Source organism: Suhomyces tanzawaensis (genome assembly GCF_001661415.1).
Source record: "Suhomyces tanzawaensis NRRL Y-17324 unplaced genomic scaffold CANTAscaffold_3, whole genome shotgun sequence".
NCBI classification, from domain to species: domain Eukaryota; kingdom Fungi; phylum Ascomycota; class Pichiomycetes; order Serinales; family Debaryomycetaceae; genus Suhomyces; species Suhomyces tanzawaensis.
In genome coordinates this window covers 433,213-456,140 of record NW_017963638.1, presented here as the reverse complement: position 1 = coordinate 456,140, position 22,928 = coordinate 433,213, and the positions used below count along the sequence as shown (strand labels likewise).

Genomic DNA, 22,928 nt, shown 5'->3' with positions numbered 1-22,928 from the left:
TGAACGAACGGCTTGCATTTTATCTTATTCATCGCAGTAATCACTAGATAAATGAGAGTAGTTCAAGCAGTGATTCAAGCAGTGAATTTCTGCAGCTAAGTGTTCCTTGAGCCAAGAGGAGCCAACTTATTTCGTGTTATGAAATGGACCTCCGCCAGGACGATGCTAAGTTCGCAGTCTGTCTACTCAATTCAACCGTTTTCAACTCATTTGAACTATCATGTATACTTCACTTTAGTCCGTTTGAACGCAACAAGTATGGGATAAAAACTGTCGAGTGTCACAACGAATTTGTTCACTACCATCTTTTACATTTGCTCTAAGTATATATACGATTTCTTATGTTACTATTTTTATTATACCTCAAATGCCATAACGGAGGCTCACCCCGTATCTCTATATCTATTATGGTACAGGTCGCTTAGATGGCGTTGACAAAGTTGATCACCCCAGAACAGTATTTAACCAAAGCGTCCATCTCGTCCTTGATCTCGTCGTTCAAACGGGCCCAGACTTGAAGCGAGATTTGCAATTCGTCGTCATTCGGGTTGTTGGCAATGATATCAGCGTGATTCTTCAAGAACATGGCAAAAAACGCCTGGTACAAGTCATAGTTGGTCTTGGACTCCATACCCTGGATCATGGCTTTGATGAACGAGATCATTTCAGTCAAAGGTGGAAACTCGTTGATCGATCTGATCTCTAAGTCCACAACAGCAGGAGAAGCCTGGACAAGATAGGCCAAGAATTCCGAGAAGTCGCCAAGCTCGGCACCTTCTCTCAATAACTGGGTGAACTTGGACTCGAAGGTATAATTGTCACCCTTTCTGAGTCTGTGCAACTTGCTGGTCTCGTCATCCTCGTCTTGGTTGGCCCCCTGCTCTTCAGCAACCTTGCCTTCAGCTACAGAGGCTCTGTCCCCAACAGCTTCTCCTGACAAGGACAAGAAGAATGGGGTTTTCTCCGACTTCTTTGGTGCCTCCTTGGGCTTACTGCGTTGTTTGATGGTATCCAAATGCAATAAGGTGCTGTACTTGGATCTTGGACCCAAGGACAATGTGACCAACGATTCGTCAATTTGCTCTGCCGAAGTGTAAGATTGTTCAACGTCAATTACCTGGTCTTCCTCCTCAAATGCACCATCCAACAAGGTAGATCCGCCATCTCCCGAAACGTTTGGCAATAAAATGGTTGAGAAGTCTTCTTCTTCCACATGTCTAGTAGAAATTGGCTTAAATTGAGATCTGTTGGTCCATAATGAGACACCGTTACCAGATACATGCGTGGTGGCTAACAAGTCTCCAAGAGGAGAGAACTTGACAGATGTAGCAACATTTGGCAATCTTACACCATCGATACATCCACCAGTTGGCAAATCCCAGGTTCTGATGGTGGAATCTAAGGCAACGGAAACAATCCATCTACCGTCTGGAGAAAAGTCCATACCGGTGATACGGTTACTGTGGCCAAATAAAACTCTGACAACCTTCTGAGTGATTACATCCACAACCACAATACTCAAGTCATCCAATGCACAAGCAATCAAATCGGAAGATCTATGGTAAATCATGAAAGTAATTGGTGCATCCAACTGTAATTTGCCCAAGTACTTAGATTCATTGAAATCATAGAATCCAAGTATACCGTCCAAGCCACTGCTGACCATTCTTCTGTTCATGCCATCAATGGCCAAGCCAGTAACTGCCTTCTTGTGCAACATATACTTCTTACGAAGCAATCCAGATTGCAAGTTGTACGCACCAATTCCACCAGTTGACGAGCCAACGAAACCGAAGTTACCACACTGAGAAATGCAGACTGACTTGACGATTCCTCCATCGACTGTATTTAACTGATGACGACCAACTCTCTTACTTCTAGAATCCCAGGTTCTAGCAAAAGTTTCGTCTTTGTGAGCAGTCAAAATATTTTCCCATTCACCTTCTCTGGATTGAGAAGAGGTTATGGCAATAATTTCCGAGAACTTCTCTCTCATGGAACCAACAGGGCCAGCTCTTCTCTTCAAAGTCTTTTGGGCTCTTTGAGACATTTCTTGTGCTTGAGCATCCTTTCTCAAAGAGAAGGACCAGAAAGAACGATCTCTAGAGGCACTGTACAAAAAGTGAGTCTTCTCTTCGTTTGGAAATTCGATAGCGATTGGAGGTGCAGAATGTCCACCTCTAGATCTCAAATGACGAGGAGGAGAAACAACTGACGAGTTGGTGGTTGATAATGTTGGATCAAACACAAATTCCTTCAAGTGATTGTCACCTCCGTTTGTAACAATAATTGGTTGACCGTTTAAAAACTGGACGTTGGCAATACCACCGTGGCTCTCCTTGTGAGCATTTCTCAAGATGTGGACACGGGACCTCTTGGCTAAATCGTAGAAGAATAAGTCACCAGTGTTTAAGCCTGCGACCAAGTGTGGCGAGCCATCAGTTCTGAATGACAACGAAACAACCTTTGCAGAGACGTCTTGGGTGGATACCACGATCTTTTGGCCAATAGCCTTACCCTTCTTCAAGTTGTACAATTGAACATTGCCCACTGGACTACCAACGGCAATCACATCCAAAACCGGGGCAGGTTCAACACACGAGATTCCATCCATGAATTGGTGCTCAGGGGAACGGTATAATAATTTTCCAGTACGGATATTGAAAAGGAAGAGGCCACTGGTGGTGGCTACAACAATCTTGTTCAAGTAGGTGGGTGGGTGGATCAAGCCAACAATAGCTCCATCCACAGAACTGTTGATGGTTTGGATCTTGGTGTAGAACTCGCTTGGAATCTTGGACCCAGATGGCTTTTTGAAAACAAACACTTCACCGTCAGCAACAGTGGCAACCAAGAAGTCACCAAAGACGAGAATGTGGTTGACAGTTTCCTTGGTGTCGCAGACAAGGGTATGTTCCAACTTACCTCTCTTGAAGATACCAACCTGGTTACCATAACCAGCGTAGACGTAGTGGTAGTTGGCCGACAAGCAGGTGATCTTGGAAGGAGTTTGGGTTTGCGATACAAACAACAAGTGCAATGTGGCAATATCATAGATTTGGAAGCTTCTTCCCACTGAAGTCACAGCGTAGAAAGTGCTACCCAAAGTTCCTATGGCGAACGGAACCTCATTGGAGACATTTCCAACGACTCTGAAAGGGCTGAAGATCTTGGAGGGCTTGGATACTCCCTTCACGGCAGTCTCTTCCACCTTTCTTCTTTTTTCTGCTTCAACCATGTTTGATGGATACCTCACCAGATTCACTGGATAAAAATCCGATGAGATGAAAAAAGTGTCACGTGATCATCGCTAGCTTCAGGTTTTACGATCTCTTCAACATCTTGCACAATACTTTTGCCAACAAAATGACTACCTCCCCCGATAAGAGGCCTGGCGACGCTATTGAGCCCTCCACCGAGGCCAAAAAACCCCACGTCGAAAGACCAGACCACTTTGCCAAGGGAATAGCTCCTATTAAGCCTGAATTTATTGTTCAAGCAACTAGTATTGCCCCAAGTTATGACGACGATGAGGCTGAAGGCGGAGACAGAGACGGCGGCCAAAAGCCAAAGGCTGATAAGAAGAGAAAAAGGGGCCAGAACAAGAACAGAGACTTGAGACAGCAGGTTAAAGAGGTCAGACTATGCTCGACTTTGATCGATCCAGAAAACCCAAGAGAGTGCCAATTTGGTGGTGATAAGTGTCGTAATGTGCATAACATCGAAGAGTATCTTGCAGGTAAGCCTGAAGATGTTGAGGGCGTTTGTCCTGTTTTCAAGGCCCTCGGATACTGTCCATGCGGTTTGAAGTGTAGATGGTTGGGTTCTCATTACAACAAGGAAACCAACCGTCTTGTCAAGGATTTGGAACAGATGGAGAGAGCCAAGAAAGATAACTTTGAGGTGAACAAGATCAAGCCAGAAAACAAGAGCATGTTGCAGAAGAAAAAGTACGACTTCAGTCACTCCGACGAAGTCATCAAGTACATTGACACTTTAGTTCAAAACGAAGAAAACATACTTAAGGCCAAGGAAGCCAAGGATGCTAAGGATGCCGAAGAGAAAGATGACAAGAAGGATGAAGAGAACGCTAGTGCTCAAGAGCAAACCAAGTCCAACATGGCATCTTACGTCGAGGCCACATACAAGGTTGGAGAAAAGAAGAAGCTTTACCTCAAAAATGCAAAGATCGTGTCGCCATTGACTACGGTGGGTAACTTGCCATACCGTCGTTTGATGAAAACTTTGGGTGCCGATGTCACCTACTCTGAAATGGCTTTGACTGTTCCATTGTTGCAAGCTACCAACTCAGAGTGGGCGTTGCCAAAGGCACATATCAGTGAATACCCAGGGTTTGGTGTTCAAATTGCCACCTCCAAGCACTGGGCCGCTGCCAAGTCCGCAGAAGTTATCTACAAGGAAACCACCCATGTCTCTGAACTTAACTTGAATTGTGGATGTCCTATTGATTTATTGTATCGTCAAGGCCAAGGGTCTGCTTTGATGGACCAGCCAGCCAGAATGCTCAGAATCCTTAAGGCTATGAATGCTCTGTCGGGAGACATTCCCGTCACTGTTAAAATGAGAACCGGTACCAGAGACAACAAGAATACTGCCAAAGCCTTGATTGACAGGGTGTTGAGAGAGAACGACGTCGCTGCCATCACCTTGCATGGACGTTCAAGACAGCAAAGATATACCAGAGAAGCCGATTGGGCCTACATTGGTGAAGTTGGTAAGACAGTTGAAGAATGGAACCACAGAAAGGAAGACAACAAGGACACTACCGATACCCAGCCTACCTGGTTTGTTGGTAATGGTGATGTCTACACCCACGAGGACTGGCACAACGCAGTCAACACTCCAGGAATCGACTCTGTCATGGTTGCCAGAGGTGCTCTTATCAAGCCTTGGATCTTCGAGGAAGTTGATAGCCAGCAGTACTTGGACAAATCGGCCACCGAGAGATTGGAGATGTTGCGTACCTTCTCCAACTACGCCATTGAGCACTGGGGCTCCGATGAATATGGTGTTGGCTTGGCCAGAAGATTCATGTGTGAATTCTTGAGTTTCACCCACAGATACATTCCAATTGGTATTTTGGAGAGATTGCCACCAAAGATCAACGAGAGACCTCCTAAGTGGAAGGGCAGAAACGAGTTGGAAACTTTGCTCGGATCTGGTGACTACAAGGACTGGATCAAGATTACCGAGATGTTTTTGGGCAAGGCAGGCGATGGTTTCAATTTCACTCCCAAGCATAAGAGTAACGCCTACGAAAGTTAGGAGTACATCGAGCAATTCATAGGAGTAACGATAGACTCGTGATTTTCGGGGCCAATTGACTCAATAACAAATATACACATCCATGTTGGGGTGTAGCATACGTTGGTCGCTTAAGATGCTTGTATTAGCCACCCTATAAATATGATTACACTTAGTAATACTTAGATTTGATATATATTAATGTATACTCCTGGCCTACAAAAAGGAGGCAGTTGGAGTATTCAATTCAATTAAATCAGTTACGCGGTTTGCTCCGACTACAAGCCGGACTTGTCGACACCAGTAGCAACGGAGTCGTAGTCCTTAGTCAAGTTCTTGGCTTGGTCCTTCAAGATCTCCAAGTCCTCGTCTCTGGCAGCCAATTCCTTCTTCAAAGCAGCAATCTTTTCGGAGTCTTCAGCAGCGTCAGTGGAGCCGGATTCAACCTTCTTGGCGTCCAACTTGTCCTTGGTGGCAATCAATTCGGCCACCAAGGAGTAGGTTCTGGTGATGATGAGGGTCAAGAACAAGGTGAAGCCGCAAAGGTACATATTTCTTTGGGCGTAGAACCGTCTGGCCTGGACCTCGCTTCTGTCATTCATGATGCCAGTGACGGTGGTCTGGTGGCCACTTGGGGAGGCAGCTCTCAATTCACTGGTCACAGAGTAGACTCTGTTGACGGAGTCGATGAACAACACCAATATGAATCCCAATATGCACTTGATGGCGATCTGGAATTGTTCGTTTCTGAACGGAGCGGAGACCGTAGTCAAAACGGTTCTTCTGATGTTCCTTGGGTAAGGTAACGACAAGATGGTGAAAAACACCATTTCGACGATCAATAAGCCGAAAACGAGATTGTAGTATAAAGCCATGGTGAGGAGGTTCGCTTAGTGGTAAGGATGAAAAAGATCAACTGAAATTAGTATCGTTTGGTGTCTTGCTGTCAATGACAGGGCCCGCTGCACGTGATCGCGTTTGATTGCTGGGGAATGTCGTGAGACGGCTGTGATGCGATGCGGATGCCGACCACTGCCTCAATGTCGCGATGGTTGCGCAGCATGTGACGTAGACGGTTCAATTACTTGGTGAACAAGAAGGAATAGAGTGGGGAGAAGTAAGGAGGGGCCAAACGGAAGGAATGGTCGGGGAATAATTAATGAAGGGCACAAGTCAAGAGAAATAACTAATATTTTCAGCTCAGGAGGAATAATTAATACTACCAGGACAGCTCAGGAGGAGTAATATCATGTCAAGAGGAGCAATCTACGGAAATCAGGAAGAGCACGATTATTAGAGACCTAAAATCTCTCAATATCTGCGATTTTTGAATTTTTGAATTTTTCAGTCGACGTTCATTGTAGTTGCGGTTTGTCCGTATATTGAGGTGCTACGTGCCACCTGAAGTGGCTAGCATGCATGGAAATTGGCTGCTCTGGCAATAATCTGAAGAAATTTAACTTCTTGTAGATTAGATGAGGGTTTCTTGGAGAAAAGCATAGCCTTTCTGTTATCAAAACTAACTTTCGTGTCTATTCTAAGGACGAGATCGCTCAGCAGAATACAATATCTTCAAGCATAAAATCTCGTTCTACACTGGCAGTGACAGTATTAAATGCTCTATAACTAATAGCCTAATGACACCTTGAAGGTAAAGGTCACCAAGAACGGTAACGTGATGTATAAAATCAAGTACTGGGCAATTAAACAAACCGCCAAACAGTCCATTTGAGGATGATCGTCCGTATGAGGATCGGTGTAGAATGCAGTGAAGTACACCAACGAGGTGGCGCTGGGTAACCCGAACTCCAACACACTGACAAATCGTAAAATGGGGTCAGAGCCATACCATCCAGCCTTGTGGAGGCCAGTGGTGATGCCCACCCCGATCATGGGAAGAAGAATTAACCGACAGCAGGTGATCATGACGGCGGTCTTCCAGAAGCCCGGAGGCATGCTCTTCACCTGCAACCTGGAAATGGTGGCTCCCAATAAAATGAGTCCCAAAGGTACCGAGGCAGCACCCACGTAGCTGGCAAGATCCATCAAGAACGACAACGGAGGCTGGTTGTCTGGGGCAGGAGAAAGATGGAAGTTGTGTGTGGGCACGAAGAGGGCCTTCAATGGTGGAGACATGGCGATTGCGAGCGAAACAATCAACGACACCGAGTTGGGTTGCAACATGTTCTTGCCGGTCTCTCGCAACTGCTTTTTAATCTTGTACTTGAGGGTATTTTCATGGGTGGAGGGCACCTCCACCGGCAATACTGGAGCAGCGGTGGATTCCACGGTGCCGCTGGGGATTTGGCGGAGCTCGCGGTTCTTGAGGTTGTCGAACTCCGAATACTCGTTGATGACGTCGTGGATATCTTGTGTTTTTTGCTTTCTGAGCTCTGTAGTTCTGAGCTGGGTGTGAATCGAATAGAAGTTGGTGCTGATCAGCCCCATGGACCCTCGCCTGTGTCTGAGCTCGTCGTCTCCCGACCTGAGCGACCTGGAGTTGGAGCTGGAGCGGTTTAACTGGTGCACCCGTAAGAACTCATTGTGCTGGAGGTCCTCCAACGAGCGGTTGACACCAGCTTCAACGCTGTCTTCGATGGTACTGGCAATCGAGGTGTCATCGTTGTTGTTTTCGGTGGTGCTCTCGGATGACTGCTTGTTCTCGTGCGTCTGTTTGCTTGTCTTTTCGTCTTCGGTGGACGTCAACTCCAAATCTGTGGGTTTAGGCTTGAGCTCTTCGCGGAAGTCCCACTGCACCAACCGGTACCCACCGAAACAGAACTGGATGAGCACCTGGGCCGCGAGGAAGATGCACACGTAGGCCACTCCCTTGTTGCCTTCTTCTGCTGAGAACACCACGTCGCCCTTGGACAATGTCTGCAAGTAGGCGATGGGCAAGTCTGAGATGTTGGGGAAAAGCCCCACCGACAAGATACCTCCGAGCCAGATCTTGGGGCTCCTGGTGACGAGGTGGGTGGTGTATGCGAGGGTGATTCCCACCGAGAAGAGAAGGGTTCCGGTGAAGAAAATGATCCCCAAGTTCTTGATGTCGCTGCTCTTGAGGTTGGTGATGATCTGTTCGAAGATCAAGCACGGCATGATGGCGGTAACCACCAAGTCCGAGATGTCACGACAGGTGGTGACTGAAAGCGTGTTGCGCTTGGCGAGGAAGTACCCCAATGCAATGATGAAATAGATCTTGAAGATGGGCTTGACAGCCGCGTAGATGATGAGGCCTAGAGGCGACGACATGGTGGTGTGCGGCGCAAATGGGTGGTGTGTGTATGCGAAGCTAGGCTGGCGATGTGGGAAAAGCCAGATGGTTACAGGCTACTTGGTGGTGGAGGTCTAGTCTATCGGAGTACTGGCGTTTAATCTGGTGATCTACTGCGAATTTTAACAGTATAGTTTTCGCAAATTGGTTGGGGGACACCGGAGGATCCCCCACCAAGAAGTTCGCGCCGCGGAAGAACATCGGAGTGACTTCGGAGTTGACAGTTGGGGCAAGAGTCTGGTGGGCGGGGCCAGACGCCGGTGTCAGTGGTCAATAATGTCTGTGTTGCTGTGATAGGGGCTCAAACAGGCACCTGGACGGGTGCCCCCACTTTGAAGGGTGACTAATTAGATCTGCCACTGGTTACGAGCGCGGAGTGTGGAGAGCAAGACGGAAATGTGGGGGCTGGCTGCTGGCTAAGAGGCCAAGGGAAGTGGCCAAGGGAAGTGGTACGAGTGACCTTTGGTCTAGACCCTCTACAAGAAGTGCTGGACACGCCAAAAGAATAGAAACTACCACTGCACTGCTCTTCAAAACTTCCCTCTAGAGACTGCCCACACAGACCCCCGACAGATATCTACGATCTACTCTAAATCCGATAAATACATTAACTATTATTAATATACCCTGTAGCGAACGGCGCCGGCACCATCGGCCTGATTCGTCTTGCGGCTACGCCACATTGATGTAAGACAACGTCTTCGTTCTGCGGTCCTTCAGCGAGGTGCTGGCACGGAACTGCGACCCCTGGTGCTCTCCCAAAATCGTCACCACGTCGTCGATCTTGCACACCACGCTGGAACGGCCATGTTGGTCCACTTGTATTTCGTCCAACAACGACTCCCAGTCCTCGAAGTCCAACCTCAACCCAAACTCGTCGGGAGGGGGTGCAGGAGCTTCGTCATGCTGGGAGAATATGGACTCGTCCGAGAGCGATGAGTTGCTCATACGCTTGGATTCGAAGGAACTGGTGTCCAGGGCGGGCGAGGCAAGTAAGAGGTCCTGCTTGGTAACGTTGAACTGGCGGGCGGGCGACCGTTGGGGAACGTCTTGGTTCATATTTGTGAGGTTGAGGTGGGAAGCCAGAAATAGTTGCTGGGAGAAATTGGCATATAATAAATAGTCTTTGAGCTCCTCTCCCATGTGAGGTACCACGCTGCCTCTATCGAGTTGCGTAGTCATCTGACAAGGTGATAGGGTGGGTGGTAACCAATTGGTGTTTTGGAGTTGTCCCCGATTGTCGCAATATTTATGCCAAAACTTCCTGTGCTTGGTTTGTTGCTGGAAACACCTATGTTTGAAGTCATCAGGGCTAACGGGCATATTTTATAGACCAACTAAGGTCAGGGGCCAGCGGTGCCTGAAACTGGTGCATTGTATGTGTGGATTGACTACCAACTTGGAGTGGAGGCTTATCTGCTGGCATTGCCCCATTTGGTAATCACACAATTACTTTGCCGTTTCCGGTAGATTGGGTGCAGCCTGCGCACGTCAAAACATGCTGAGAAACAATTTCTGACTACGCTAAAACGGTGCTGCCATCAGCCGTGCTCGCTTACAGAGGCCCACAGCCAGCAGGTCATGCCTGTTCCAGGTATGACGTACTCGCCAGCCAGAGGTGTTCTCTCTTGATGAAAAACGGGTGCCCATTCGTGAACCAAGCCGTTACCAGCTGTTCCTGGCCACCAAATCTAATCGCAGGTACGTTGCATTCAACTTACCTATATAGGAACTACTTATTGTACACTAACCTAAAATCTCTAATTTTTGGCTTTCTTTTGTGGCGGTCTGTCATCTTGTTCCTCCTTACCCGAATCCTCGGAATCAGAAGCTGCAGCATCGGAGTCGAATTCTTCAGCAACGTCGGATTCGGAGCCGGAGTTGAAGTCGTCGTCGGCACTCTCATCGTCGTCGTCAGCTGCACTTCCCATGTCAACATCCTCATCGTCGTCGTCGTCGCCTGCTTCGTTCATGGCCTTGGCCAACATCGCCTTGGCGATCTTTTCTTCGTTCTTGACTCTGATTCCCTTTTCTGAGCAGTACTTCTCGATGCTCTCCTGCTCCTCTCTATCGATACTACCAAAGATGTGCGATTGGTTGGAGTTTCTTAAGTTGATTTCCAAATCAAACGTTCTGGACGCCGATACACCACCGCCAGTTCTGGACATGGTGATATTGCTGATTTCCGAGAATGGAATGTACACAGTAGGCTTGGTCACGAAGATGAAACATCTGTCCAACGGATACAAGTAACCTTCGGATGCTTTCAATGAACACGATATGCCTGGTTGCAGGAATCTGGACTGGAATGAACCTGGCACCACCAATCTACGTTCAGTCAACCCTCTAAAACAATGGGACATGACCAAGTGCGCTGGGGCATCGTAAGTCTTTTGTAATCTATCTTTGTACTTCGATTCGTACTCTTCGTTGGACACGTTCAACTCCAACTCGAGTTCTTCTTCCTTGGAGAATTGCAAAGCTAAGAAAGGATACCTGGTCTGACCTTGTCTCAATGGAGGATCGATCTGTAATAAAATCAAGTGATGAGCTTCGTCGGGTTTTGGCAACGAGAAGATTCTTTCGATTTGGTTGTATTGGATCTTGTAATCGTAGGTCTTACCACGTAATCTCAAAGATGTAGGATACATATCGATATCGTAACGGCCTCTTGGGGTCAAGAAGAGAACGTCGCTGAACGACACTATAGCCTCGCCGGCAACTTGGCCAATATCGGCCTTATCCTTCAATTGTTCATAAAACACAGACGCAGCACTAATCTCCTCGGTTTCGGCCTTTTCTTCACCTTCTTCGGTCTTCACAGTCTTGGTCTCGCCTTCGACAGTTCCAGGAACGTAGAATCTCATTTCGACCAACTCATCACCAGCTTGAAGATGGCCGTTGTCCAAGTTGAACTCCACGGCAACCTCGTTTTTACCAGTCAAGTTGGAGTTACTAATAGAGCTGTAGGGGATCTCAAAATTTGGCTTGTTGTTGACCTGGAAAATCAACTCGTTTCTGGCCAAGTCTGTCTTACCCCAATTCCATCCTCTCAACGAGTGTTCTTTATGTTCTAAAGTCAAATGGAAATTTCTCTGCAACTCCTGTTTCAATTTCGTGAAGTCTTCCTCGTCGAATCCATCCAACATCACCACACCCTTGTTCTTGGTCTGAACCCTCAACTCGTAGCCTCTGGATCCTTTGGACCATTGGACTGCCAACAACTCTTCGGAAGGCAACAAGAATGGGGCACTGTTGGCGTTGTTTGCGCCAGATGCCTTCCACCCCAAGCCGGAGTCGGCGATACGCATACGCCCGTTGCTCTTGGATTGGTTCAAGTAGATTCTCTCAAAGTCTGTGTTAACCATCTTGGGGAGTAGGACTGGTGGTGGGATGGTGGAAAAATCTACGCGTATCATGGCTGCGACACACGACATGCGACATGCACTCTGGGGACTGGGCGATTATGTAATATTAGACTTGGGTTGCAACTGGAGAAAGCTGGCCCTAGCAGAGCATAAGCATTAGAGTTTATGCTACGTAGAGTCGGACCTAGTCTGGTAGGTGATCTCTGTGCTTCGTCCGAATAAATGATTTTTTGCTTAGCACTTGGAGCCAACACGCGCATATATTATCGAATTTAGCAATAAAGATTACTATGAATCGTGAATCGACGGCAGTAAAAAGGGTCGGTTACTATTAACTTGATGGTTTAGCTTGAAGAATATGTTGAACAATATTTTTCTAGATGAGAAACGTTTTAGCCAAATTTAATATATTTCTTCATTTTTTAAATGAATTGAACAGAGCAAGCAGAAATTTCGTTTCAACTCAAGCGGCTCTAGCTACTCAACTGGCATAAACATGAGTAAATACTACCCCAGCTACACCCATACGAGTACCAATACAATGGACAGCTCTTCAAGAGTACTTAATGATGATACTCTTACATTTTACACAGTCGTATTAATTGGGCTCGGCCTGCCCAAGCGCGACAGTGCCAGATGAATGGTTTTGGAAGTAGAGCTTGAGACAGTTCATCCAATTAAGTAAGCATAGTCAAGAACCAATGCCGAATATGAGAAAATAACTTATCTGAAAAGGCCAAAAAAGCTGTGCTCAGGGAAACATCCGTACTACAATGCTCTTGGGATCGTCCTACAAAGAAAAACTCCCGCTAAACCTGTACTAGATGTGGCAACATCCATAATCCATCATTCCCCAATAGTTCGCTCCTATCATCCTCAGCTTGGCTCGCCTCAACAAGAGTCATAGCTCCGCGCTCGTAACCAGCGTTCCCGGGCCTGAAAAAACACCCATGAATCATCCACCAGAACACTATACTATTCTTCCGCAAAATGGCCATTAAGAAAGCTGGTGTTTTAGGGGCCACTGGTTCAGTGGGCCAACGTTTCATCTTGTTGTTGGCTAACCACCCCGACTTCGAGATCCACGCCTTGGGTGCTTCTGCCAGATCCGCTGGCAAGGAATACCAACAGGCTGTGACTTGGAAGCAGACTGATTTGTTGCCAGAATTCGCCAAGACCATCAAGGTCCAGGAGTGCAAGGCTGAGGGTGCCTTTGCCGAGTGTGATGTTGTGTTTTCCGGCTTGGATGCAGACTATGCTGGTGAGATCGAGCAGGAGTTCGTGGATGCTGGTTTGGTGGTTATCTCCAACGCCAAAAACTACAGAAGAAGCCCAGATGTGCCTTTAATCGTTCCTATCGTCAACATCGACCACTTGTCTGTCATTGAGAAAAAGGTCGCTGCTGCCAAGGCTGCTGGCACCAAGAAGCAGGGTTACATTATCTGTATCTCCAACTGTTCCACTGCCGGATTGGTGGCTCCATTGAAGCCATTGGTCGACAAGTTCGGTCCTATCGATGCCTTGACTGCCACCACCTTGCAGGCCATCTCGGGAGCCGGGTTTTCACCTGGTGTCTCTGGAATCGATGTGTTGGATAACATCGTGCCTTACATTGGTGGTGAAGAAGACAAGATGGAGTGGGAAACCAAGAAGATCTTGGGTAACATAAATAAGGAGGGCACCGAGTTTGCTCCATTGTCGGACGATGAAATCAAGGTTAGTGCTCAATGTAACCGTGTTTCCGTCAGCGACGGCCACACCGAGTGTATCTCGTTCAGATTTGCCAACAGACCTGCTCCTTCAGTCGAAGACGTGAAGCAAGCTTTGCGTGACTACGTCTGTGATGCCACCAAATTGGGATGTCACTCTGGTCCAAAGCAAACCATCCACGTTCTCGAAGAACAAGACAGACCTCAGCCAAGATTGGACAGAAATAGAGACAACGGTTACGGGGTTTCTGTTGGTAGAGTGAGGGAAGACCCTGTGTTGGACTTCAAGATGGTCGTGTTATCTCACAACACCATCATCGGTGCTGCTGGTGCCGGTATTTTAATTGCTGAAGTCTTGAAGGCCAAGGAATTAATTTAGTATTTGATAAAAGTATAGATTTGGCCCGTGCGTCGTCATTGATACTTGAAAATGTATTGCGCAGTGATATTACCTGGGCGGACAGTATAGAGCTCATGATAAATTGAGGTTGAGCAACATTACATCTTTTAGTATTTAAAGAAGAAAGTCCATTTATTCTGCAAACACGGAGCATTTAAGACGCTCGAAAGGTGTACAGTATGAAGATGTCAAGTGATATTCTCTGGCAAGTGATGTGGGTATTAATTTAATTATTAGCCTTAGAACCGGAACTGATGAGTTAAACGTATACAGCGTGTAATATTAAGAATGGATTTTAGTATTGTCAGTCCTCACAGAGTCAAAAGTACGTAGCACTACAACTCCTACTACCGAGCATCCTCTGTACAACTCTTCCTTTCATCTTTAATTCTTCCTATCATGTTTTAATTCTTGCTTCATCCTGTAAACTCCTCTTTCATCTTGTAATCTCAAGAAGGCTTTTCGATTGACGCTCCCAATTATCGAGAAGGAGTGAGAGCGAGATAAGACATTATCTATATTGGTAACTCCCGATCCTTTGTTCGCACTATCAAAACCGCTCGAATTCTGCAGATCATCGCCAATGGACGTTGTGGACGTCACCCAGCTCGAGCAGATCCTCGACGTTGAAGACCACATTTACGATCTCTACACCCTGCGGGCCCCACCTGAGCACCAGCATCTTGGCTACATCAACCGCACTCATGAAACTCTCGAGATCTCCCTCAAAAATGGCCACGATTTGACCATCAAACAGTCGTTGACAAGCTTGTCTTCGGGCAAGGAAACGTCTTCCACCGGGTTTATTTGCTGGCAGGCGAGCGTGCACTTCGTGGACTGGGTGCTCTCGCACGACAGGTGTCCCGTGCACGAGTTGTTCAGCCAGAAGCCCAGCCTCCGAGTGCTTGAGTTGGGTTCGGGCATTGGCGCCATCTGTGCTTCAGCATTGGCACCTTTGTGTAAGCACTACGTGGCCACCGACCAAAAGCACATCTTGAAGCTCCTCAAGCACAACTTTGTCGAGAACGTTGCCAGCACCTGCTTGGCCAGCTCCACGGTAGAGCTACCAGAGGGACCCAAGAAGAAGCAGACTGGACGCGTCGATGTCATCGAATACGACTGGGAATATCCCGAGAACGGCGACTTCAACTTGTCTGCGGTGGGTGCCTCTGCTCCCGACTTGATCATAGCCTGTGATACTGTCTACAACGAGTATCTCATTCCGTTCTTTGTGGGGACAGTGCGACGGTTATTGACTGAGGGAGCAGGTGCGTTTATCGCACTACAATTGAGAGAATCAGATATCATGGAAGCGTTCGTCAACGAGGTGTTGGACCAGGGGTTGCGGCTCTACTGTGTTCCCGAGGCGTTGTTGTCGCCAGAGTTGGTGCTGGGATTTGTTGTGTACTATATAGCCGTGTAGCTGTCAAAGGGGAGACCTATTCAATTAAAAGAACCATAGATAAAATAGATACTCCGTTGAGAGAAGCAAATTTGCGAAGATTTCCAGCACTAAAGGCTTTGCCAACCACGGCCTCCATGAGCAGTACTTGAGAACCGTTTGTGTGTTAGAAAAACACTAAGCAGAACAACTTGTCCACGCTATTATAGATGTGCCTAGTCACGTGACCACAGACCACCAAATTTTCCAGGCCTCCTCTAAAACAACCAGTGTAACTCTCTCCTGCTCAGCATGTCGGCATTCGGAGTGAATCCCCACTTCATGGCCTCCGACACTAAGAGAGTGCCGCACATCAACGGCAACGCCGCTGCGTTTTCCGACTCCAGAAAGTCTGCAAACGGCCAGGGCCACCGCAAGAACAACGGCGATAAGAGCCACAAGGGTGGTAAACCACAGTCCAGAAGCGCCCCAAGGCCCAAGAAACCGGACTCGCCCCCCTCAGATGAACCTGCTCCTCCTCCTCCCAAAGTATTGAGCCGCCAGGCCCCCGAGAAACTCCAAAACTACTCCCCACAAGATATCCAACAAGGAGGCCCAGTGTACGCCAATCCCCAAGCGTTGGGCTTTCGCCAATCATCAAGACAGAAAGCACGCCGTCCCGTGCCCAAGTACCTTATCCACCAGTCACGTCTCTTGTACACGCCTCCGTTCGTGGTGAATGCTTGGGACAAACAGAACCAACAGAAAATGCTCAACATGGAACAAGCCAACAGTGGGCTGGACTACCAGGGAATATACGAGGAGTTCCAGAAAATGCGTGAATTTGAGAGGAAACAAATGGAACAGCTCGGCTTGGTGGATGCCATGGATATCCGCAAAGACTTGAATGATGCCATACTGTTCCAAGGTTCGTGTGAAGACATGTGTCCCATCTTTGAGAGAGTCAGAAGATCGTTGGAAAACAACGTCAAAGCATTGGAGAAGGACCCCTCGACATTCAAAATCTCCCGTGCCAAAGCAGTAAAGGCATTCTCCAGACCAGCTGCGGGCCAGCCCCCACCGTTACCATCTGAAGTCAGGCCCCCACACATCTTGCAAAAAACCTTGGACTACTTGGTCGACAACATCATAGAGAAACTCCCCGAAGCACATTCATTCATTTGGGATAGAACAAGATCTATAAGACAAGATTTCACCTATCAGAATTCGTTTGGTCCAGAAGCAATTGATTGTAACGAAAGAATTGTGAGAATCCACTTACTATCCTTGCATATCATGGCAAACAGTCACCAGGAATACTCCCAACAACAAGAACTCGAGCAGTTTAATAAAGCATTGCAGACTTTGATTGAAATTTATCAAGATATCAGAAACCATGGAGGAGGAAATTCTCCTAACGAAGCTGAATTCCGCTCATATTATCTCTTGAGTCATCTTAGAAACCCCGAGCTTGACCAAGAAATTCAAGCATTACCCATGGCCATTTTCAAGGATCCCCATGTCCAATTAGCATTAAAACTCAGAAATATCGTTTCTCAAAATAATTTGTTCGAGAGAGGTGGGTTCAATAATTCTCCTGGATCTTTGAATTTATTTGAAGAATTCTTTAAAATCATTTACAGTCCTGAAACCCCATTGTTGATGGCCTGTTTGTTGGAAACCCATTTCAACGAAGTGCGCTTCTATGCCTTGAAATCTATGGCAAGAAGTTTCCACACGAAAGGACGGCCATACCCAGCTGAGAGTTTGAAGAATCTTTTAGGTTTTGATTCTATTGAAAAGTTGGTAAAGTTTGTTACCTATTACGAGGTTGATGTTATTGAGGACAATGGTGAGGTATTAATCGATTTGTTCAATAAAGAGAAGCTCGAAACGAAATACAAGCTAAACTCCATACACGATAAACCCAAATTGGCCCAAGCATACTCCCACCAACTAGATTCAAAGATTGGGGGCAGAAGTCTAAAGGACTTTATTAATCTGGGTAAAACTGGGTCAACTTTTGTGCAAGTTCCCCACAATGTTCCTGCTTCATTGCCCATTATGAGTCAGGAGCCAATCCAGAAGAGTGACACATTTGGGTCGATGCCAACCAACAGTTTTGGTTCAATGCCTTCTAGCTCGTTTGGTTCGACTTCGTCTTCCACTTTCAAGCCAACTGCCCCAACCAATTTCGGGTCAACCACCCCGTCTTTTGGGGTTAGCACACAACAACAACCGTCAATTAATCTGGGGCCTTCAATCAAACCAGCCGTCTCGTCAGCTTTACCACCAACATCCTCATCTGCATCAACACCAGCATTCAAATTCCAAGAATTACCTAAGTCGGTATCATTTACACCGAAGGTTTCAACACAAGAACCAAAGTCTTCACAGACTCAACCTGCATTAAATTTACTGAATTCTAGGATGCCTAGTATTAATCCTGAGCCAAAACAGTTTGGCTTCCAGCAACAAACGATGCCTAATACAGATAAGGTGAATCTGGCAAAGTCCCTAACTATACCAGATAATGTAATACCAAAGATTGAAGAATTTAAAGGAACAGTGACTACTGCGCCAAAGCATTTATCTCCACCACCACCCACAAAAAAGAAAATCACTGATTCTCCCCATTTCCAAAAAGCAGCCCAATCAATAGTGAGCGAGTTGATATCAAAAAGTATACAAGAGGAACTAGCTTCAATGTTACCAAAATTGGTCAACTTTCATAAAGTTCGTCAGGAAAAACGCCAGGTAATAAGTTCGTTGGCGTCCCAACTTTATGATGCATTCTTATCAGAAATTATATTTAAGAGCACACTAGAAATTAAAGCAGACAATTTATACCAGCATAATTTAAAACTTTATGCCATCAGAAAGATTAAGAATACTGGTCAAATAGCAATCCAAAGACAACAAACTAAGAGGAAAAAGTTAGAGGAACTCAATTCTATTTCCTTCAAGAAACCAACAATAAAACGAAGCCTGTCTAGTGCCAATATTTCAACGTCTTCTATTACAAGCTCTAAAAGGAGACAGATGTTTAATACCAGCAACACATCAGTACCTTCAATTGATGAAAGGCAAAGGGAGATTGAGAGGCTTTGGGCACCAATCAATCTACAAAATTTTGTCACCTCTTGTTCAGAAAGTGTCAAATTGGACATTATCAGTAAGGCAGCAGAAATAGATCTTCTTTTGGTTGTTGAGAATTGGACATCACCTTACTCGAAATGGTTAAACACGAAATTGTCATTACACACTAATATTGATAAACGTATTTACGAAAATGTGGTCAAGAACGATAAGATGATTTTAAACATTAAAAGTTTACCAGGGAATGATTATTTAACGAAAGAATTTTTTGCTGGAACTGGTTTCATAGTTTTTGAATCTGGTTTGACCAACGAAGACTCAAGGTATCCAACGGTTCAGGACAAGTTGGATAAGGACCAGAAGATTTTGAACAAAATAGTGTCTTTGGTCGACAAGTTCAGTTACTATAAAGTGCAAATCTTAGTTTTATACTGGGACATCACGCAAGCAAGCTTGGGGACTGAAGAAGTAAAATCTGCATTGAATTTGAAGGGGCTTTCCACGAACGAGAATATTAAGAATGTTGTGCTATGCGATATGACAACCGAGGAGAAGAATATTAATGAAATACTCGTTGAAGGGTTCGACAATCTCAAGGAAAACTTTAATGGAGAGTTCTCCAAGCGTGGCCTCAAGAAGCAAGAAAAGCTCCTCAAAATCAAATCCCTCAATGAAAAGAAAGTTCAACCAGTTAAAAAGACTATAACTGATGAAACATTTAAAGCCAACGAAACGCTGATGATTAACAAGGTAAAGAGGTCTCAAAAGTATGATTATTTAAATAATCATTTGACACCCTCCTCTAACTCCTTTATCAATAAGAGAGGTCCAAATAGTAGTTTGAGAGGTATTAATGCCTCCATGGATTCCAGTCAGTATACTATTGCCCAAAACCGTTCTATCATTCCACACTTGACGTCAATCCACAGGAATAACTCTTTCTTATCAAACTTCAATTCTACTGCTTCTTCGATCAATAATGTGTCTACCTTGACTGGGTTTGGAAAGGGAGTGTTGGAAGAAAGCACCCCATCCAGTTCGCCCAGTAGGTCCAAGCTTGGTGGCATCAAGAAGCCTTTGCCTAAAAGTGTACAGCAATTGAGAGACTTGACTGCCGGTATCAAAGCAAAATATAAAAAGCAGTGATTCTTCGCTGGCTGCATATTCAATAGAGTCCATAGCATTGTATATTATGTATTATAGTCCTTAGGAAGTATACACCTGGGCAATAAAAACTGTAGTACACTGAATATCACTTATTAGACCCATCTAGGCAATGCAGCAAGAATTGAAGATAGACCGAGCTATGGAACTGATGATATCTATCAATGTAATGAATTGATGGTCTTGTTAACGAGCTACGTAGTTGCAAATTTATACTCCATCCAGACGTATGCGTGAATGCTAGATCGCTTTCTTGGAATCCGTGGTTTTGACTGTAGTTGCAGCATATTCTTGAATGCTGAGCGAAGTTCATTGAAGAATTTAGTACGAGCTATAATATATCTAGAATTTTAAAAGACATCGGACAAAAGAATGATTGTGTCTTTACTCGCATCCCTGGAGAAACTGATGGCAGATCTCTCTGTTCGAAATTGTTGATTTATGCCTTCTAAGCCTAGATTTTAACACATGTTTCTAGCAATAGAAACCTAATTAAAAAATTTCGAGAAAAGTAAGAAATCTCAGTTTAAAGCATTGCAGAATTCACGATATCCTTGCTCTCCATTTCGAACGTGACCTTGGATGTCCTTGAAAATAAAGAATTGCCTACCCTTTCCGCTCGTTAACGGGCCTACCGGATTGATGTTTTAGATAAGGCACGACCAAAATATAAACTGTGTCCACAGGAAGATCCCCCGGAAGCAATTAAGGCCATTTCCTACCAGCCTTAAGACAGTACGGTGGCCTACTCCCAGCCTCTGATCCTAAAGCCTGCCGGTAGTCCGTTTAGCTGTTGCTCGTGTTTCAGTTCTGAGCTCATACTCCTGCATACAAATACGGGTGATTTAAACATCTGTCCAATTATTTCAGTTGTTCACTATCAACATTACTACGAATCATAGTCATGGATCTCTTGAAAGACGCAGCAAAGAACATCAATCTTTACGAAGTCAAGGCATACGTGCGGAAAGCACAGAATGGTACGTTTTGACCAGCGGAAGTCCAGAATTCTCGATATCAATCGAGTGATATGTCATCATACTAACAACCAGTTGCCATGAACTTGACGGAGATGGAATCGAAAGTTCGTGAAGCCACCAATAACGAGCCATGGGGTGCTCCAACCACGTTGATGGCCAAGATTGCTGCCGGTACCTACAACTATCGTGAAAGAGAGGAGATCGTCAGTTTTATCTTCAGAAGATTCACGGAAAAGGCAGCTAATGAATGGAGACAGATCTACAAGTCGTTGCAGTTGTTGGAATACTTAATTAAGAACGGATCCGAAAGAATCATTGATGATGTCAGAGCAAACCTGTCCTTAATCCAGATGTTGAAGTCATTCCACTACATTGATTCCAAGGGTAGAGATCAAGGAATCAACGTTAGAAACAGATCCAAGAACCTTATCGCTTTATTGAACGACGATTCGTTGATCAGATCCGAACGTAAGAAGGCCAAGGCTAATTCCAAGAAATTCGGTGGTGTTTCCTCGGGTGCGTTTGGTGGTGCTTCTTCAATCACCACTGGGGGCAGCATTGACGATGACGACTTCACAAATAGAGTGTACGGTGATGGTGGTGTCTACGGTGAGCGTTATGATGACCCTGCAGCAGCATACAGCAACGGCAAATCGAATGACAATTTTGAAGAATATGATGTTGCTCCTGCCGGATCTTCCAAGCCTACTACTGGGTCTTCCAAGGTCAATGCCACTTCTGCCAAATCCAAGCCTCAACCAAAGAAGCCAGAGCAAGACTTGTTGGGAGATTTGGTCTCATTCGATGGCGCATCCTCTTCTAATAACAATGCCCCTGCACCAGCAGAAGACGACGACGACGACTTTGATGATTTCCAGGCAGCACCATCGCAACCAGAAAAGCCAAACCTTTCCAACAACTTGGCCAACTTATATCAAGCACCACAACAACAACAACAACAATTTGGAAATTCCTTCAACCAGCCACAACAAAACCATGTCCAACAACCCCAGTTCGGTGGTGCCTCCCAAAACTTCAATTCTGCTCCAAACTACAATGTCAACTCCACCCCTTCAGCACCTGCTGCCACATCCAAGCCATCCAACGATGCCTTCTCTTCATTATTCTCCTCGGCCAAGACTAAGACCAAGACCACTACCCCAGCCGCAAAACCACAACAAAACGCTGCCCCAGCCTCCGATTGGGATCAAGACTTTGGCGATTTTGGTTCCAATACTACCAGCACTACCACCAACGGCAACAGTCAATCTAAGCCAAATGGTAAGAATGATGGTGAATTCGACTTGTTGAGTTTCTAAGTACTGTTTGTTAGCTTTAATGTATGCTTCTAGTAGAGACATGGCTGGACTGAGTCCACGTAACACCTGTACTACAATGCTCTATTGAGAGGCCACCCAACTAATACTTTACTCCACTATTACTACCTCTACGTAGGCGTGGGGTCTGTATTACGTAAGCCACCAATCGGATCAAACTTTTCAACGGCAACTAAATCGCTACTGTCTGCCATCAAAATGTTCAGAAACGCCGTCACATTCACCAAGCCAGTCTTTGCTGCTCAAAGATTCTTCTCCTCCACTGCTCCAGCTTTGGGCACCCAAGTTTACTTCAAGACCTCCATCAATGGTGTCGCTCAAGAACCAATCAAGTTCGAATTGTACGACGATGTGGTCCCAAAGACCGCTGAAAACTTCAGAGCTTTGTGTACTGGAGAAAAGGGATTCGGATACAAGGGCTCTATTTTCCACCGTGTGATTCCACACTTCATGTTGCAAGGTGGTGACTTCGAAACCGGTAAGGGATACGGAGGTAAGTCCATCTACGGCAAGAAGTTCCCAGACGAAAACTTCAAGATCAGCCACGACAAGCCTGGTCTTTTGTCCATGGCCAATGCTGGTCCAAACACCAACGGATCCCAATTCTTCATCACCACCGTTCCATGTGACTGGTTGAACGGTAAGCACACTGTTTTCGGTGAAGTCATCGAGGGTTATGACGTGGTCAAGAAGATTGAAGGCTACGGCTCCAACAGTGGTAGAACTACTGCCGAGATTGTCATCGAGGAATGTGGTGAATTGTAATTTATAGGACAATAAACCGTAGTGAGTTGGACCGCTATGTAAATTGCTAGTTAGAAGCATCTTCCAGTTGGACTGCTCGTAAATTGTTGTTTCTCCATGAAGTACTACAGTTCGGAAGTTACAGTAACCAGGGTATTGGTGAGTCAGTCTGCTCCACATGTGAATGACAGTTACGTTTAATGACTA

General features: G+C 45.8%; 10 protein-coding genes across 10 annotated transcripts; 5 read left to right on the top strand and 5 right to left on the bottom strand.

Moving 5' to 3' along the window:
* Nucleotides 1-421: 421 nt before the first annotated feature.
* UTP21 (rRNA-processing protein) lies at nt 422-3,238 on the bottom strand (the record flags this gene model as incomplete). Its single annotated transcript, XM_020209745.1, has 1 exon — nt 422-3,238. One exon carries the CDS (start codon nt 3,236-3,238, stop codon nt 422-424), a length of 2,817 nt encoding a protein of 938 aa, XP_020064882.1.
* Nucleotides 3,239-3,366: 128 nt separating this feature from the next.
* On the top strand, nt 3,367-5,286 carry CANTADRAFT_49098 (tRNA dihydrouridine synthase; the record flags this gene model as incomplete). The annotated part of the gene is made up of 1 exon (XM_020209665.1): nt 3,367-5,286. One exon carries the CDS (start codon nt 3,367-3,369, stop codon nt 5,284-5,286), a length of 1,920 nt encoding a protein of 639 aa, XP_020064881.1.
* Nucleotides 5,287-5,387: 101 nt separating this feature from the next.
* On the bottom strand, nt 5,388-6,387 carry CANTADRAFT_25625 (uncharacterized protein). Its single transcript, XM_020207482.1, has one exon. The coding sequence runs from the start codon at nt 6,138-6,140 to the stop codon at nt 5,544-5,546; it is 597 nt and encodes a 198-aa protein (XP_020064880.1). The 5' UTR covers nt 6,141-6,387; the 3' UTR covers nt 5,388-5,543.
* Nucleotides 6,388-6,891: 504 nt separating this feature from the next.
* ECM3 (putative ATPase) lies at nt 6,892-8,517 on the bottom strand (the record flags this gene model as incomplete). The annotated part of the gene is made up of 1 exon (XM_020211557.1): nt 6,892-8,517. The coding sequence occupies one exon, from the start codon at nt 8,515-8,517 to the stop codon at nt 6,892-6,894; it is 1,626 nt and encodes a 541-aa protein (XP_020064879.1).
* Nucleotides 8,518-9,211: 694 nt separating this feature from the next.
* CANTADRAFT_5473 (uncharacterized protein) lies at nt 9,212-9,682 on the bottom strand (the record flags this gene model as incomplete). Its single annotated transcript, XM_020210358.1, has 1 exon — nt 9,212-9,682. One exon carries the CDS (start codon nt 9,680-9,682, stop codon nt 9,212-9,214), a length of 471 nt encoding a protein of 156 aa, XP_020064878.1.
* A 544-nt stretch (nt 9,683-10,226) lies between these two features.
* POB3 (FACT complex subunit) lies at nt 10,227-11,910 on the bottom strand (the record flags this gene model as incomplete). Its single annotated transcript, XM_020207481.1, has 1 exon — nt 10,227-11,910. One exon carries the CDS (start codon nt 11,905-11,907, stop codon nt 10,300-10,302), a length of 1,608 nt encoding a protein of 535 aa, XP_020064877.1. The 3' UTR covers nt 10,227-10,299.
* Nucleotides 11,911-12,897: 987 nt separating this feature from the next.
* Nucleotides 12,898-13,995, top strand: HOM2 (aspartate-semialdehyde dehydrogenase; the record flags this gene model as incomplete). The annotated part of the gene is made up of 1 exon (XM_020211556.1): nt 12,898-13,995. The coding sequence occupies one exon, from the start codon at nt 12,898-12,900 to the stop codon at nt 13,993-13,995; it is 1,098 nt and encodes a 365-aa protein (XP_020064876.1).
* Nucleotides 13,996-14,297: 302 nt separating this feature from the next.
* On the top strand, nt 14,298-15,574 carry CANTADRAFT_210513 (S-adenosylmethionine-dependent methyltransferase). Its single transcript, XM_020206649.1, has one exon. It carries the CDS (start codon nt 14,600-14,602, stop codon nt 15,437-15,439), a length of 840 nt encoding a protein of 279 aa, XP_020064875.1. The 5' UTR covers nt 14,298-14,599; the 3' UTR covers nt 15,440-15,574.
* Nucleotides 15,575-15,667: 93 nt separating this feature from the next.
* SAC3 (Sac3p) lies at nt 15,668-19,867 on the top strand. Its single transcript, XM_020207480.1, has one exon. The coding sequence runs from the start codon at nt 15,710-15,712 to the stop codon at nt 19,640-19,642; it is 3,933 nt and encodes a 1,310-aa protein (XP_020064874.1). The 5' UTR covers nt 15,668-15,709; the 3' UTR covers nt 19,643-19,867.
* Nucleotides 19,868-20,564: 697 nt separating this feature from the next.
* ENT3 (Ent3p) lies at nt 20,565-22,742 on the top strand (the record flags this gene model as incomplete). Its single annotated transcript, XM_020206648.1, has 3 exons — nt 20,565-20,640; nt 20,713-21,921; nt 22,096-22,742. The coding sequence occupies 3 exons, from the start codon at nt 20,565-20,567 to the stop codon at nt 22,740-22,742; spliced, it is 1,932 nt and encodes a 643-aa protein (XP_020064873.1).
* Between the last annotated feature and the right edge of the window lie 186 nt (nt 22,743-22,928).

Bases quoted from the DNA above. Each gene is read 5' to 3' on its own strand.
- CANTADRAFT_25625 (XM_020207482.1), bottom strand. From the start codon at position 6,140: ATGGCTTTATACTACAATCTCGTTTTCGGCTTATTGATCGTCGAAATG.
- SAC3 (XM_020207480.1), top strand. From the start codon at position 15,710: ATGTCGGCATTCGGAGTGAATCCCCACTTCATGGCCTCCGACACTAAG.
- CANTADRAFT_210513 (XM_020206649.1), top strand. From the start codon at position 14,600: ATGGACGTTGTGGACGTCACCCAGCTCGAGCAGATCCTCGACGTTGAA.